Here is a 15,706-nt window from a genome sequence, read left to right on the forward strand (position 1 = left end):
CAGTGGAGTTAGGATAAGGGTGGCACAGTAGGGAAATCTCATTTAGCTGGTGGGAAAGGTAAAGCTTTCTCTAGAAGGAAAAGGCTCGGTTGCATCTTAGAGTTGGCTGATGGCAGGACCTTCAGGAAGAGCAGAAGGAAGCAAAAGCTGGAAGTGACAGAGGCATCAGAGAGAGCTGTCTAGGTAGCAACAGCTTTGAATCTCAGCCAACTGGACATCAGGTAAGTGTCGAGGCAACAGGGATGACGACAAACCAGACAATGGATTGCAGTGTGATGTGTATTAAAGTTTTCTCTGCGGCTCCTGAGATGTTGTGGAAGGGGAAGTGCCCAGACAACCCTTGTTGTTGTTGTTGTCACTAAGTCATGTCTGACTCTTTGTGACCACATGGATTGCAGCACGCCAGTCTTCCCTGTCCTTCACTATCTCCTGGAGTTTGCTCAGATTCAGGTCCATTGAATCAATGATGCTAACTAACCATCTCATCCTCTGCTGCCCTCTTCTCCCTTTGCCTTCTATCTTTCCCAGCATCAGGGTCTTTTTCCAATAAGTGGGCTCTTCACATCAGGTGGCCAAAGTACTGGAGCTTCAGACATCAGATAACCTGAGTGTATGCTAAAGCCACTTCAGTCATCTCCAATGCTTTCCGACCCAATGGACTGTACTCCACCAGGCTCCTCTATCCACGGGATTCTCCTAACAAGAATGGGTTGCCATGTCCTCCTCCAGGGGATCTTCCCCATATAGGGATAGAACCCGTGTCTCTTATGTCTCCTGAATTGGCCGGCAGGTTCTTTACCACTAGTGACACCTGAGAAGCCCTTCAGACAACCCTCAGTCAGTCAGTCAGTTCAGTTGCTGAGTCGTGTCCAGCTCTTTGAGACCCCATGGACTGCAGCACACCAGGCTTCCTTATCCATTACAACTCCCGGAGCTTGCTCAAACTCGTGTCCATTGAGTTGGTCATGCCATCCAACTATCTCTCTCATCCTCTGCTGTCCCCTTCTCCTCCCACCTTCAATCTTTCCCAGAATCAAGGTCTTTTCTAATGAGTCAGTTCTTCAAATCAGGTGGCCAAAGTACTGGAGCTTCAGCCTCAGCATCAGTCCTTTCTATGAATATTCAGGATTGAGTTCCTTTAGGATTGATTGGTTTGATCTCTGTGCTGTCCAAGGGACCCTCAAACATCTTCTCCAACACCACATTTCAAAAGCATCAATTCTTCAGTGCTCAGCTTTCTTTATGGTCCAGCTCTCACATCAATACATGACTACTGGAAAAAACATAGCTTTGACTAGACGGACCTTTGTTGGCAAAGTAATGTCTCCGTTTTCTAATATGCTGTCTAGGTTTGTCATAGCTTTTCTTCCAAGGAGCAAGCATCTTTTAATTTCATGGCTGAGGTCACCACCTGCAGTGATTTCAGAGCCCAAGAAAATAAAGCTCACTGTTTCCATTGTTCCCCCATCTATTTGCCATGAAATGATGGGACCGGATGCCATGACCTTTGTTTTCTGAATGTTGAGTTTTAAGTCAACTTTTTCACTCTCCTCTTTCACTTTCATCAAGAGGCTCTTTAGTTCTTCTTCGCTTTCTGCCATAAGGGTGGTGTCATCTACATATCTGAGGTTATTAATATTTCTCCTGGCAATCCTGATTCCAGCTTGTGCTTCATCCAGCCCGGCATTTCGCATGAGGTACTCTGCATAGAAGTCAAATAAGCAGGGTGACAATATACACACAGCCTTGACTATTCCTCTCCCCATTTGCCGTCAGTCCATTGTTCCAAGTCCAGTTCTGTTACTTCTTGACCTGCATACAGATTTCTCAGGAGGCAGGTCAGCTGGTCTGGGATTCCCATCTCTTTAAGAATTTCCCAGTTTGTTGGGTGGCTCCTCGTTCCTTCCGCCACAGGTCGTAAGGCGGGGTCTCCAAGAAAGGGCGCGCGGCGACCAGCGGCTGACGCCCGCGATCTGCCGCTCTAGCCTGACGTGAGTCATAGAGTCGCGACTTCCGTCGGGCGGGGAAGGAGCCGGAAGTCCGGCGGGCTCCGGGCGTCGAGATGGAGGAAGCGGAGTACGAGTCGGTTCTCTGTGTGAAGCCAGATGTCCACGTCTACCGCATCCCGCCGCGGGCCACCAACCGTGGTTACAGGTGACCACCTGCCGCCAGGCTAGGCTAGTCACGACCTCAGCCCTCCCCGGCCATCCCCACACGCCCACTGTGGGAGAGGACGGCCCGGCCAGTTGACGGGCGAGGGGCGGGCGCAGGTCATGCCGGTTCTCTCAGGTCGAGGCCGGAGCCGCGAGGGGTACCCAGACTTTCTCTTGTCTCAGTCCGACGAATGGGGTCCCGGCGGCGGGGAAGATTGAAGGCGGTATATAGCATTTAGGGAACCTAAACATGGTCGGGAGTGGTGGTGTCACAGACCTGTTTTTCAGCGCTAGCTGACGGCCTTGACGGGATCCTTGGAAAGACTTGAGCCCTGTCACTGGCAGAAATTCCCGAAGGAAGGAAGGGGAGCCCAGAACCGGTCCAGAGGACCCGTCCTGGGAAGTTCTAAGCTGATGTTGAAAGCCCAGGGGCCCTTCCTTGCCCAGCTTTCTTGGCACGAACCTGGGCCCTGATCACCTCCTCTGGCTATTGAGAGGCATCCATCCGCACTTGTCTGGTGAAATGTTCACCTGAGACGAACAAAAAGGCGTGTTTGTTAATGTAGGTTATGTGGAAGTGAACACAGGAAACTGCCCTGCCAGAGGAAAGGGGGGTTGGGAGGATGCTTCCTGTCACCGTATGTCTTTGTGCAGTTTGCATTTTGTCTCCATTGCATTTTGTCTTCATTGTTAACGAGGAAAAATATTAAAAGAAGATAATGTCTCATATGGATAACCTAGCGTATGGCTATTTTGTGCCACACGGGGTTGGGGGTGGGGGTGGGCAAGATCTTGAAAGCAATATTTCAAGTCCAAGTTATTTGGAGATACAGGGTTGGCCTGCACCACAAGAATGGCGGAGTGTCAACGTCTCTGGCCTCTTGTTACTTTTCAGTTGTGTTAACATGGTCTCGTAGCTGATTTTCTAGTGAACAAATACTTTATCGAACACCTAGTACATCCACGACATAGTTTAAAAATAATATGAAAGCAACAATAGAACAAAAACTCATTTGCTTTCTGCGGTCAAACGGGATGGGCCACCAAACCAGGGATGGTCATCTGCCTCCATCTCTTCAGTAGGATGAGTCTGGTCCCCCAGAGATCGAGGTTACCAAGCGTTAAGGCTGACTAGGTTGGCAAAAAGGAAACTGCCAGCCCCTGCACTTCAGCCTCAGAGCTCTGCTTAACTTGAGTTAAAGGCCCCTTGTCCCAATAAGAGGAACTGAAACTTGTGAAGAGTCAGCTGACTTGTGAATTGAAAGTCTGCATTTATGTGGCCTTCAAAACAACCTGCGTCCACAGTTATGATGTCTCTCCAAGACCTGGCATATGCTTAGGGACTTCTAAGAAAAGCCTCTGGGAAACACCCAAGGTTTTTGCTTTTGGGGGGTTTACTGAGATGGAACTAAAATGTAAAGTTAATGCTTTAAAAGAGCTGAAAGAGGCCGTTGCAATAGGTCTGTGGTTTCCTGGGTTTATTTCTTCTCAGGCTACCTTTGAGAATAGCTTTCTTGAATACCCATTCACTTTTCCCACATGCCCTGTTGCTCTTCTTTGCTCGTCTGCTAACGCTTGCTCCCCTTCTCCTTTTCCTCCAAGATGGTCTCAGTGGTCCCAAATGATTGCTGTGACGGCCACAGCCTAGCAGTGTCTTCAGCAAACCATGGGCCCTAGTAGTTGGCTTTCTCTACAGAAAAAAACCTAGAATTCTGCTTCAGAGAAGGTCTCTATAATCTGGAACTGGGGTTGGCCAGCTATGACCCACGTGTTTTTGTTTGGCGCATAAGCTAAGAATGGTTTCTACGTTTTTAAATGGTTGGGGAACATTTTAAAGAAGAATTTTTCAGAATGTGAAAATTATATGGAAATCAGATTGTCCATAAAGTTTCACTGAAATACATACAGCCCTGCTCAGTAGAAAATACGTAGTTAGAACGCCTGAAGCGCCAACATGTGATGCAGTATGACTGCTCTCCCCCTGCAGCTGCAGCGTGAGGAGTGCAGACAGAGATCGTGTGGTCCTTTTCCCGAGACGTCTGCCAGCCCCCGTCTAGAGCAAGCAGCCCACGTGCCCTTCCCACCCCTGTCCCCACCCCCAGCACTGGAGAAGGGGAGCGGGAGCCTCTGGCAGCGACACAATGGTTTTTGTCCCTTTAGGGCTGCGGAGTGGCAGCTGGACCAGCCATCCTGGAGTGGCCGGCTGCGGATCACTGCAAAAGGCCAGACGGCCTACATCAAGCTGGAGGACAGGACCTCAGGTAAAGGCCAGGGAGGCCCGCGTGGGGCTGAGGGACCGCGCCTGCCACTTTGTGAATGGAGGGGCGGCCACGGCCTGGCCAAGCCACTCGGAATCAGGGGCTCTGTCCTGGAGATCAGAGCCCAGGTATACTTGTACACTGACTCCATTCCCCAACCTTTAGTTTAAAAGAAAGTGTTTCCTGTCAAGCACGTGTTCTTTTGGGCGTCCTTAAGGAAATACTAATTTGGGAGCCCAGAGAGAAAAGGCCTACAGGTTGGTCCCAAGTAGGAAGCCCTGGAGCTTGTCTGGAAGATAAGCCACATGTTGACTTCTGCTGTGAGCTTGGTTTCTTAATCAGGAATTCTGCTTATCGGCTAAATGGTAACTTCCCAGACTGACCACACCCGCTAACTGAAAGAACTGGAAATTGTCCTTCTCAGCTCTTTCTGTGGTGAGAGGACAAGCCAAGCTGGGCTGTGTTGGAGTCAGCTGACAGTTGTCACCCTTGGCAGAATCTCTGGCAGTCCTGTGCCACCAGCGCCTCTGGGTGAGCTGTGGAGGGCAACATGGCCTGGAGCTGGAATCAGACGCAGGGCTTCTCAGTCAGATGCCCCAGCATTCTGTAATGTCTTCTTTTTCTACCATAGAGGTTTTCCTTTGTGGAGCAATAAAATGCAAGGATTCGTGAGCAAAACTGGCTGCCTCTTCTCAGATCTGCACCACTTGTGTCTGAGCTGTGGGGCCTTAGACAAGCCGCATGACCTTTGACACCTTGGCCTCCTTTTTGGTGAAGTGGGGATCACATTAGCTCCTGCTTCATGGGGTTGTTGGAATACAAAATGAGCACATAGATATCCAAATGCTTTGTGAACTGCAAGGTGACCCAAAGCGCCGATTTGCTTCAAGCATGACTGAGCATTGATGGCAGAGGAGTTTGAAGGGACGGCTGCCTGGGCTGCCCAGAGAACGCTGGCTGCGAGATTAGCTGGGACGTCCCAGGTGGCGGCACACGGGAATGGCAACACCTGTTCTCTGGGGACCCTGGGAACTACCTTTAAGGGACACCTGGTGTACCAGCCACTGCTCAGAGCTGAGCCTCACCTGCAGGAGCCACCCCAGGACACCCTTAGCTTGGGGTCCCGCCCTCTGGGTCATGTCTGTCCCTCACTTCCCAGTCACTCTAGGCCAGGGTGTCTCAGCTTCGGCAGTAGTGACATTTGGCGCCAGCTGTTTTGTGGTCTAAGTCGTATTTAAGATACTCAGCAACATCTCTGACTTATACCTACTAGATGCCAGTAGCACCCCCGAGTTGTGACAGTCACAAGTGTCACCAGACATTGTCAGATGTCCCTTGGCAGAAGGGAGGTCCAGGTCACCCGTGATGGGGAACCACTGCTCTAGGCTGAAGGCGTCCAGGTGAACCCCAGATCCCCAGGCACCAAACGAGAGAGCGCAGAGGGGTTAGCAAGAAGCTACAGACTTGGCCCATAGATTTGGCGTCCGTTCAGCCTTGGTCGCACAGTCACCTCTGAACCATAGCATTTAGTAGAGACTGGCCAATACCCGACTCATCAACAGAGATCGGCACACTCGAAAACACCACCAGTTGTAAATGCGCACAGAAGGTGTGTGTTGCACTACATCCTAGAGAGCCATAGTTGATAAGGGGATGCGTTTTACAAGAGCTGTTTTTTGTTGTATTTTTAGTTCTGCATGTTTATTGCTACCAATCCATCTCCCTCTAACCCCCTCCGTCATGCCACCCCATGGACTGTAGCTTGCAGGCTCTTCTGTCCGTGGAATTTTCCAGGCAAGAAGACTGGAGTGGGTTGCCATTTCCTCCTCCAAGGAAGAGCTGTTTTTAAAAGCAGTCACTCTTTTGGCCTGCGATTAGATTAAATCAGCCTGCTTCAGGTCCTTCTGAGAGTGCAGAAACCTCCCCTCTTCACTGGGTTCACCTGTCCCTCGAGTCCTGCCTCAGGTACTAGACTGATGCGGAAGGTGTGATCTCTGTGAACCAGGGCCCTCGGTACAGGCAGTGGGTGTGAATGGGTGAGACACAGAACGGTGACCAGCTCCAGCCCATCATTCTCACGTGGAAGTGGAAGCCCAGTGTTGCTAGAGCTTTTGATTTTAAGAGAAGCCAGAAATCTGGGTTATTTTACATGTAATTTGATTTTGAAGTGTTGGGTAGTTAAATTGAAAATACTAAACTGAGAACTGAATCTGACCTGTAAGCCACCTCTGACTTAAATCTTTCACCGGTTATATTCCTGTTACATTCCTTTAGCCAGAATGCGTTTGACTTGAATTCCAGAGTCAGGTTTGCCGATCTTCCTCGTAGGGCAAGGGCCCCAGTCATGGGATAGAAATAGGCTGTGAGGAACTCAAGGCTCATCCTCACTTCCGCTTTCAGGGGAGCTCTTTGCTCAGGCCCCAGTGGATCAGTTTCCCGGCACAGCTGTGGAGAGCGTGACGGATTCCAGCAGGTACTTCGTTATCCGCATCGAAGATGGAAACGGTAAGCTCGGGACTCGGGGCTCCCTCTTCCAAGAAGGGTTTTCTCTGCCTTTGGAAAGTAGAATTGATTGTGTGTTGTCCCCCAGGGCGACGGGCATTTATTGGAATTGGCTTCGGGGACCGAGGTGACGCCTTTGACTTCAATGTTGCCTTGCAGGACCATTTCAAGTGAGTGGTTCCGGGAGACACACTCATGCCTCCTCCCTCTTTCCTGGGACAGCATGATGTGCCAGGTTAGGATACCCAGGTGGCTGTGTGTGATCTGTCTGTTGGCAGAGCCTCAGGGGAACTCACTTCTCCTTTAAGACAGGTCCCCTCTGCACTCTGCAAGTCCTCATCTCTACCCTGAGGTCTCCTTTTCCTGAGGCCCATCTCTGATCCCTAGTCAGCTGCCCCAGAATTGGAGGTGTCACGTCTCTGCCCCATCAGTCCCTTGAGCAGCCGGAGTCTTTTCCCGGCTCCCTTGGCCTTTCCAGACCTGTTCCTCCATGCTGTGATAAGCAGTGCTCGGTTTCCCAGGCCACTCAGCACACACCCTGCTGGTCCTTTAGAAGCTAGAAGGGGAGGAAAGCCTGCTTCCCCGCCATCTGAGGCCTCCACCTCTGGCTGTGGGGAGTGTGCAGCTGCTCACGTGAGTGCTTCTAGCGCCTCTGCTCTGCGTGGCTGCTGGAGCGCTGCTCTCTGGTGGGTGGGGGACCTTTTTGTTGCTTTCCACTCGGCTGGGCGTCTGTCCTCTCACCATCTACTTTTTAAGCCCCTGGACGGTGTTTTAGTCTTCACGCCACATGCTGAGGAGGAAAGGACCAGGTTCTCAGATTTCCAGGAGACCAGTGTTAGGACCCTCCATATAAATGACCTTGTGAAATTTTCATAGTCTTTAAGGCATAGGGAATCGTCATCCCATTTTGCTGATGAGGAGACTGACAGACATGCAGCTGCTTATGTGTCAAAGCCAGGACTTGAGTTCAGGCCTAATTCTCAAGCTGCTCTCAGTTCCCCCTGCAAGGCTGAAGTCAGAGCCGCGTCCTGGGCTGCTGGCAGGCGGGGCTGGAGCAAGGGCATGAACGCAGGGCAGCTTGCCCCTCCCCCACCTCCTCCTTCCTCTTCTTTCCTCAGGTGGGTGAAGCAGCAGTGTGAATTTGCAAAGCAAGCCCAGGGCCCAGATCAAGGTCCCAGATTGGACCTAAGTTTCAAGGAGGGCCAGACCATCACGCTCAACATTGCGGTGAGTGCTGCCCCCTGCTCGGCAGCCTTGGCCACCGCACCAAGCCCAGCCCAGAGCCGCCGCTCTTCTCATGGTCCACCATGTGGGTATTGAGCAGCAGCCCAATGCCAGGTACTGCGCTGGGGGCGAGAAAGAGGGTTCTGCTATCACAGAGCTCAGAGTGGAGCTGAGGTGAGGGAATCAAGATGTGATTATGTGGCGGGAAGGTTCTGTGACCTCGGGATGTCTTCAGTGCCGTGAACTAGGGTGGGGAGTCCTGCAGCCTAGAGTTAGGGGGAACCAGAGACGCCTTCCTGGAAGAAGCGACCTACGAGCAAGGGAAGAGAGGTCAGAGGGCGGTTCAGAGGGCTTGGCGTGTGCAAAGCCTCTTGAGTTGAGAAACGTCAGTTGCTTGCTGACATAGCTGATGTTTCTGTGTTGGCTGTTGGCAGGGGGGACCACGTACTCATCCCAAGTTGTGTTTTGGGGACGTCCCTGGTGGCCCTTTAGTTAAGACTCCACGTTCCCGAGGTAGGGGACACGAGTCCAGTCCCCGGTCAGGGAACTGGATCCCACATGCTGCAACTAAAAGATTCCTCGCACCACAGCTAAGACCTGGCACAGCCAAATTAAAAAAAGAAAAAAAGATCGGCAGCACTCTGCTGGTAGGGAAGCGTCGGGTGGGCACTGGGGGTCACGGGCAGCTCTGCTGGCGGTGGTGTCCGGGCTCCCTTGTCATGGTCCTGAGGGGCCCTATATCTCAGGAGAGGTTGAGCTGGGCTGGACTGCAAGATGTGGCCTCTGCCTGGGTGTAGGGATGGAGCTGAATGATTTGGGGGACCTGAGGACCTAGTGGATTTGTTTCTGAAGACAGTTTGTAACCCTGAAATAACAGTCTTCCGCTTCACTTACTATCTCTTTCTCCTCTCTTCTGCTTCCTGCTGGTGATGATTTGGGACCCTTGAAGTTGGCCAACTGTCTCTTAAGAGAAAACCCAGGTCATGTCCAGTGGACTGGTTGGGATGTGAATCTCTGTCTTGCTGGGAGGAAACTAACATTTAATGAGCATCACCTGTTTGCCAGGTAGTGTTTTTAGGGCACTTCTCATGCGGATTAAACATTCTCCCCTTTTACAGGAGAGGAAATGGAGGTTTAGAGAGCTGGAGGGTCTTGTGCAGGGTCGTCGAGCTAGAAATAATCAGCACAGCTGTGCGCATACCCAGGACTTGGAAGGCTTAGGCTACCCACCCCAGTATTCTCCGGCGTCCCTGGTGGCTCAGCTGGTAAAGAATCCACCTGCAATGTGGGAGACATGGATTCAATCCCTGGGTTGGGAAGATTCCCTGGAGAGGGGAAAGGCTGCCCACTCCAGTATTCTGGCCTGGAGAATTCCGTGGACTATACAGTCCATGGGGTTGAAAACAGTCAGACACGGCTGAGTGACTTTCACTTCAGTTCACTTGACTCTGGTCCGGGATCTCAGCATTTGACTGCTCTCCTGGCAAGGTGGGCACCATGCCACCTTCATATCCGAGATGCTCTGGCTTCTGGTTCGCCTCGGTGTTGACGTTTCTGTTTGTCTTTGTTAGCGTTTTGCTGAGGTGTGATACAGACACAGAAAAGCACACACATCATAAATGCGGGACACAGTGGGCTTTAAAGACAAACGTGCAGGCCTCCCTGGTGGCCTCGCGGCTCAGAGTCCGCCTGCCAGTGCGGGGGATATGGGTTCTATCGCTGGTCCGGGAAGACCCCGGATTCTGGGGAGCAGCTGAGCCTGTGCACCCAACTGCTGAGCCTGTGCTGCAGAGCCCGTGCTCCGCACGAGGAGAAGCCGTAGCACCGAGAGAAAGCCCACGCACAGCCGTGAGGACCCAGTGCAGCTGAAGATGAGGAAATAAATGTTGGAAAGACAAGTTTGCTCCCACAAGCTAGCCCCCAGATGAAGGATGGCTCTCAGCACTCTGGAAGCCCCTCCCCTGCTCTCTTCCGCAGGACAGAGTGAGCACTATCCTGATGTTGTTTTAACGCTTTGTTGATTGACTCGCGCCCTCCATACTCCTCTGTGTGTGACTCCTTCCGTCTCCTCAGCCTGGCATGTGTGAGGGCATCCATGTTGCCGAGGGTAGTCGGGTTATCCTCGCGGTGGCAGCGGGCTGCATTATGGGAAGGACTCCAGTGGCCTGGTGGTGGGCGTCGGGGTGGTCTCCAGTTTGGGGCTGTTACAGGAGTGCTGCTGTCAGTGTGCAGATGGCGTCTTTGGTGCCCACGTGTACGTGTTTCTGTTGGGTCCATGTAGGAGTGGAGTGGCAGGGGCATCAGGTCATATGTTCAGCTTTAAAGATTCTTACAAACAGCTTTTCAAGGTGAAAGTGCTGCGTGGATGGCTGCTGAGCGTCCTGGTGATGCAGACTTTTGGGGCCCCGGGGTCACCTTGTGAAGTTTTCTGATGGCAGTGGGGTCCAGCAGAGCTGACCGATGCTCATTCCTCCCCTCTCTTTAGAGCATGAAGAAGAAGGAAGGCGCAGCCGGGACGCCCCGCGCCCGGCCCACCAGCACGGGAGGACTGAGCCTGCTTCCCCCACCCCCAGGGGCAAAGACCGCTGCCCTGGCCCCTCTCTCCGGGGAGCATTTGTCTGTGGGGGGCTCTGTCGTCCAGCCAGCAGTTTCTCCCAGCTCAGGTCAGTGTGCGAGGGTGATGGCCCCACAGCTTGGGCTCCTCTTTCCCCTGGCAGCAGGCCCCGCAGCTTTCCCTCCTTCGCCCACATGGGTCACACTTAGTGCCCGTTGTGAGGAGCTGGAGGGTGGGGGCCACAAAGCTGGTCCTGCCCACACTGGGTAAAGGCTTCCTCTCTCTTCCCACAACTTCTGCTTCACGGTGTCTGTCCCGCCCTGATGGGCAGGGACTACAGCTCACTCGTGGCTGAAACCATCAGCGCGTGGCCTCCTGGCTCTCAGAGGCTGCTCGCTGAGTGAGTGAGTGATGGCGACGTGGCCTGTGGTCACTGGACGCTCAGTCTGCTCGTAGCAGAAGAGAGGGATCCTGAGCGCAGAGAGCAAGTGCGCAGGGACCAGACTCACTACCAGCCGCGTGGTCTGCAGAGCTGCCGTCATGGAAGAGGTGACACTGAACCAGGCCTTGAGGGACAGAGACCCGGGCAGGGGTGCCGGCGCTCCAGACAGAAGAAGAGCAGGAACAGGACTTCGACTTTTAAACATTGGTGTGTTAGGGAGATGGAGGCCACACGAGTGTTCCACGGCAGGTGGTGGGAAGTATACCTGGAGATTGAGTTTGAAGCAGGCTCCTCAGCGAGGCTGTTGGGCGCTAGACGCCGTGAGGCAGCTCCCCCAGCAGCTGCGCTGGCGCTCGCTCCAGGCTGTGAGTAGCACCTCTGGAGACCCGGGGTTCTGGACATGAGTGCCTTGTGCCAAGCGTGGAGGTGCTGGGAGGCCAGCCTGGCCCCTCAGTGTCCCCACCCTGCCTGCCCGGCCGGTGTGATGCTCTTCGTCTTCGTTGGGCTGGCTGACTGTCTCCAGACCCCTTTCTCTGACCAGGATATTGGGCTGGGGGAGGATCCCAACAGGAAGCCTGCTTTCTTTCCCTTTTAAGGGTAGGGCTTACCTGGAGGTCAGGCTTCAAACCTCAGCCCTGTGGGGAATCCCTCACCCCAAGAGAACGGCAGGAACAGCAGTCAGGGAGTGCGCCTGCCCAGCCCCTGGAGTCACTCTCAGTGAGGTCGCAGGACCGCTGGGCTTGGCATCCTGGGGACGGGGGCGGGAACCTGCACACTTCACACTGCTGGGGGCTCACTGAGGTCTGAGGGCCACAGTCTCGGGCGTTCTATCTGTGGCCGATGCACGTCCAGTGCCAACGTGGAGTCCCTGCGTCACGCCAGGTAGTGTCTGAGGGCACTCCAGGCGCAGCCCCAGGCCTCTGCTTCCAGGGCCGCGTGATGTGATGTGCCAGACTAGCCAGCATTCATGGTCACTTGCCAAATGCTCCCAGGCCAGACTGAGTGAGGTCACAGTCCAGCTACCGCTGTGTGACGTTCAGAAGGTCGCCTGCTCCTTCGTGCCTCAGTTTCTGTCTGTAGGAAGGGAGTAGTGATGATGCCTGCAGCACCGCTTTCTTGTGAGGATCAAATGCGCCGGCCCACACCGCACGCGCAGAGCGGCACCTGGAGCAGTGTCCGCGCTCCCTGCGCGGCGGCTCTCGCCTGAGTGGCACTGCACCATTGCCGTCGGCATCACTGTTGGCTGGGCCTGTTGGAAGCCCTCCACTTGTTTAACATATTTGATCCTCAGACCGGTCAGTCTTATGAAGAGTATTCGTCACTACCGTCTCCATTTTAGAGATACGGAGATTGAGGCTGAAGTAACCTGCATAAAGTCAAACAGACTAGCCTGTCTTCCCCCAGGGGCTGTGGTGAGGTTCAGACGAGATAATGTCTATTAAATACTTACGTGCTTATTCGCTGAGTCGTGTCCAACTCTGTGACCCCATGGACTGTAGCCCACCAGGCTCCTCTGTCTATGGGATTCTCCAGGCAGGAATACTGGAGTGGGTTGCCATGCCCTCCTTCAGGGGATCTTCCCCACCCAGGGTAGAACCCAGGTCTCCCACATTGCAGGTGGATTTTACCTGCAGATTCTTGACCTCAGATTCTTTCCCATCTGAGCCACCAGGGAAGCCCAAGTTTTATGGCTCTCTGAGGGTTTAACTTGCTGAACTGCTGAACTGTGGAGGGCCCTCGCTTTATGTGCTTTTCTGGCCCATTAGACAGTAGACGTAGCTGGTGGGAAGGCAGGTGGCTGGCACAGGGCCTTAGGAAGGGGTGCTGGCACCACTGGGGGAGGGGCTGGAAAAGCAGGCCCTGCCGCCCCGTCGTGCCCTCCACCCGATGACAACACCCACACAGACGCCCACTTGGTACTTCTGGAAGACTCCCCAGCCCCATAACAATTTGGCTCCTAGGACTTGGTACATGTCTGGCACATAACTTTCTCAGCTAGTTGAGCCAGACACTGGCCTGAGGACTTTATATAAAGATAGTGTTGCAGTTTTGATGAGCATTCTTCATCCAAGAAGTCAGGAGGTAGCACATTTTAAACAGATTTCCAGCATAAATGGTTGGAGCGAGGTCTCCTTCAGATAGAGTGATGGCATGTGACCCGCCCCCGCTGGTACCCTCCCCTCCACCTGGTATGTGGCCTTCTGCGCTGTCTCCAGGAGCCCCTCAGGGGCTCGTCAGAAGATAGCAGAAATGTGAATGGCTGTGGGTGTTTTGTTGCCAAAAAGCACATCTCTGCATATCTTTCTCAGCACCTTGGAAATCATGAGTCTGATTTCCAGGTTACTGAGGCAGCCAGAGGGGAGGTCTCTGACACTATCTCCTTCTCTCTTCTTCCTTCCCGTCGGACTTGGGGACGTCTGTAGGAGGTGCCACTGTGTCCTGGCCACAGCCCAAGCCTGCCACCACTGCCACCGCCGACATCTGGGGAGACTTTGCCAAATCCACAGGGTGAGGAGGATCAGGTTCTCTGTGCTGGGACTGGGGCCAGGGCTGTTACTCTTCAAACCTGGGGTCGCCCCAGCGCCTGCCTTCTGACGTCGGGAGCAAGAGCACCGGTTCAGACACTTTGAGGCCAGTGAGGGGATGGAGCCCCAGTGTGCCCACTCCAGGTGGCACGCTTCTCTGTGGGAAGGCTTTTTGCTGCCTTCCACTGCTGAATGGCCGGGAGCTGACCTCTGCAGCTCCTTCTGGCCTTTCAATCACCTCACCAGGTACTCTGGCTTGTCAGCAGTACCTCTAATCTCCTCCTCCGCACTAGCTACCCCAGGACACTGGGCCACGAGTTCACCAGGGTTCTGGCATTGGCCCATCCTCATGGGACCTCTGCCTTTTCTGCCTCCTTAAAATTTCGAGCCTTTGCTAGGGGTCAGGGTGAAAAGATGCTAACCACACAGCATTGTTATGTGGACGGGCTGTAGGCCGGGAGTCAGCACACACTTTCTCAAGGACCGGGAAGCCAGAGTTTAAACTGCAGGCTAGCTGGTCTCTATCCCAGCTCCTCGTCACCACTCTTGCAGCCCAAAACAGCCACAGTATGTGAGTGAGTGAATGTACCTGTGTACCAGTGAAACTTTATTTACATAAACAGGCAGAAAACTAGATTTGGTCTAGTCCTGGGTTGTAGTCTGCTGACCCCTGCCCTAGAACATTCAGGGACTGGCTTCTTGGAGTTCTTTCTGCCTAGAGAGAAGTTAACATCTCTTGTGCTCTGTATTTCCAAACATTTGAAATCTAACCCCGTCCCTATCTTCCCAGGTCGACCTCCAGCCAGACTCAGCCAGGTGCAGGCTGGGTCCAGTTCTGACCTGGATGTGACTCTCTTCCTCATACAACTTCTGGAGAGGAGCCGCCTCGTCGGGGCTGAAGGAAGGAGAATGCGGTGCTCCCTGGCCAGCCTCTGTTGGGAACATGAGTCTCCTCTCCTCCTCCTTACTTGGCTCTCTCGACAGACTGGGCATGTTGGGTGGTACATTGGCCCCGTGTCACACTGTTGCCTGGGATTCGAATTTGCAACCAGAGCTTGGAAGAAGAGTTCCTGGATGCCTATCCCCGTCTGTCCTCTTGACATGAGAGAGACTCTGAGACTCTTCCATCGTGATGACTCTTATTAAACACAAGCCCCCAAAGCAAAAGAAGGGCTTGAGTGTGCTGCCTGGGTTCAGACCAGCCGTCTGGGGAGGCCGTAGGTGTCTCATGATCGCTGTCTGGAGGGGGCCTTTCTGCACATGTGCCGGCTGTAGCCATTCCCGTCAGGAGGAGGGATTCCTCCCTGATTTCTGAAAGGTTTTTAGGCTGCAGCCTGAACAGACGATCAGGAGGGAAACCAAGAGTATTAACCAGCTTTTAAAATTCTTTTAGTGTTTGCTTTGCTGACATGCTGATCTGCACTAACTCACGGTCTTTGTAAAAGCATGCCCTGGCAGCCTGCCCCCGCAGGAGCCTCTGAAAGTATTCCTCACTGTCAGCTGCAGGAGCGGCTCTGAGCTTCAGGAGCAGTGTTCATCTCAACCTCGTGGCCTGGTTTCCGTGTGTGCAAGGCCTGGTGGGCAGGGCGGGGCTGAGGCAGGTGCTGGCGGCAGCTAGGCCTGCATCTGGGCCAGAGTGGCTGCTGTTCTCATGGAGGTGAGGGCTTTGGCCCTGCCGTCGCGGGCAGCCGTGTGGGCTCCCAGGCTCACTGCGTGGTTCCTGGCGGACTTGGGCTCTCTCCCGGGTGTTTCCTGAAGTGCCTTGTCTGCAGACAGTTCCTTCCTTCCTTCCTTCTCTCCTTCGGGGACTGTACGTGACAGGAGGAGTCTGAAGCAGCTGGAAGTCTAGGTTTGCCTGTGTTCCTGGTTTATAGGAAATAATTTTATCTGAGCACACCTCTAAAATCGCTTTTGTTGACATCCATTACCTCTTTAATTGAAAGCGTTCTTTTTTGAAAGGTCTAGATGATGAACTGAAAAAAAGTGTTGGCCTTTTGGTGGGACCAGATTTCTAAGATAAAAATAAATATTTCTACTCTGTCAGTGTA

The 15,706-nt window shown here is 53.4% G+C and overlaps 1 protein-coding gene across 1 annotated transcript; it reads left to right on the forward strand.

Annotated features, from left to right (window-relative positions):
- On the forward strand, nt 2,003-15,706 carry NECAP2 (NECAP endocytosis associated 2). The gene is made up of 8 exons (XM_018054684.1): nt 2,003-2,154; nt 4,314-4,414; nt 6,812-6,916; nt 7,002-7,083; nt 8,032-8,140; nt 10,623-10,800; nt 13,557-13,641; nt 14,449-15,706. The coding sequence occupies exons 1-8, from the start codon at nt 2,063-2,065 to the stop codon at nt 14,495-14,497; spliced, it is 801 nt and encodes a 266-aa protein (XP_017910173.1). The 5' UTR covers nt 2,003-2,062; the 3' UTR covers nt 14,498-15,706.

The sequence above is a fragment of the Capra hircus genome, chromosome 2 (assembly GCF_001704415.2).
Source record: "Capra hircus breed San Clemente chromosome 2, ASM170441v1, whole genome shotgun sequence".
NCBI lineage: Eukaryota > Metazoa > Chordata > Mammalia > Artiodactyla > Bovidae > Capra > Capra hircus.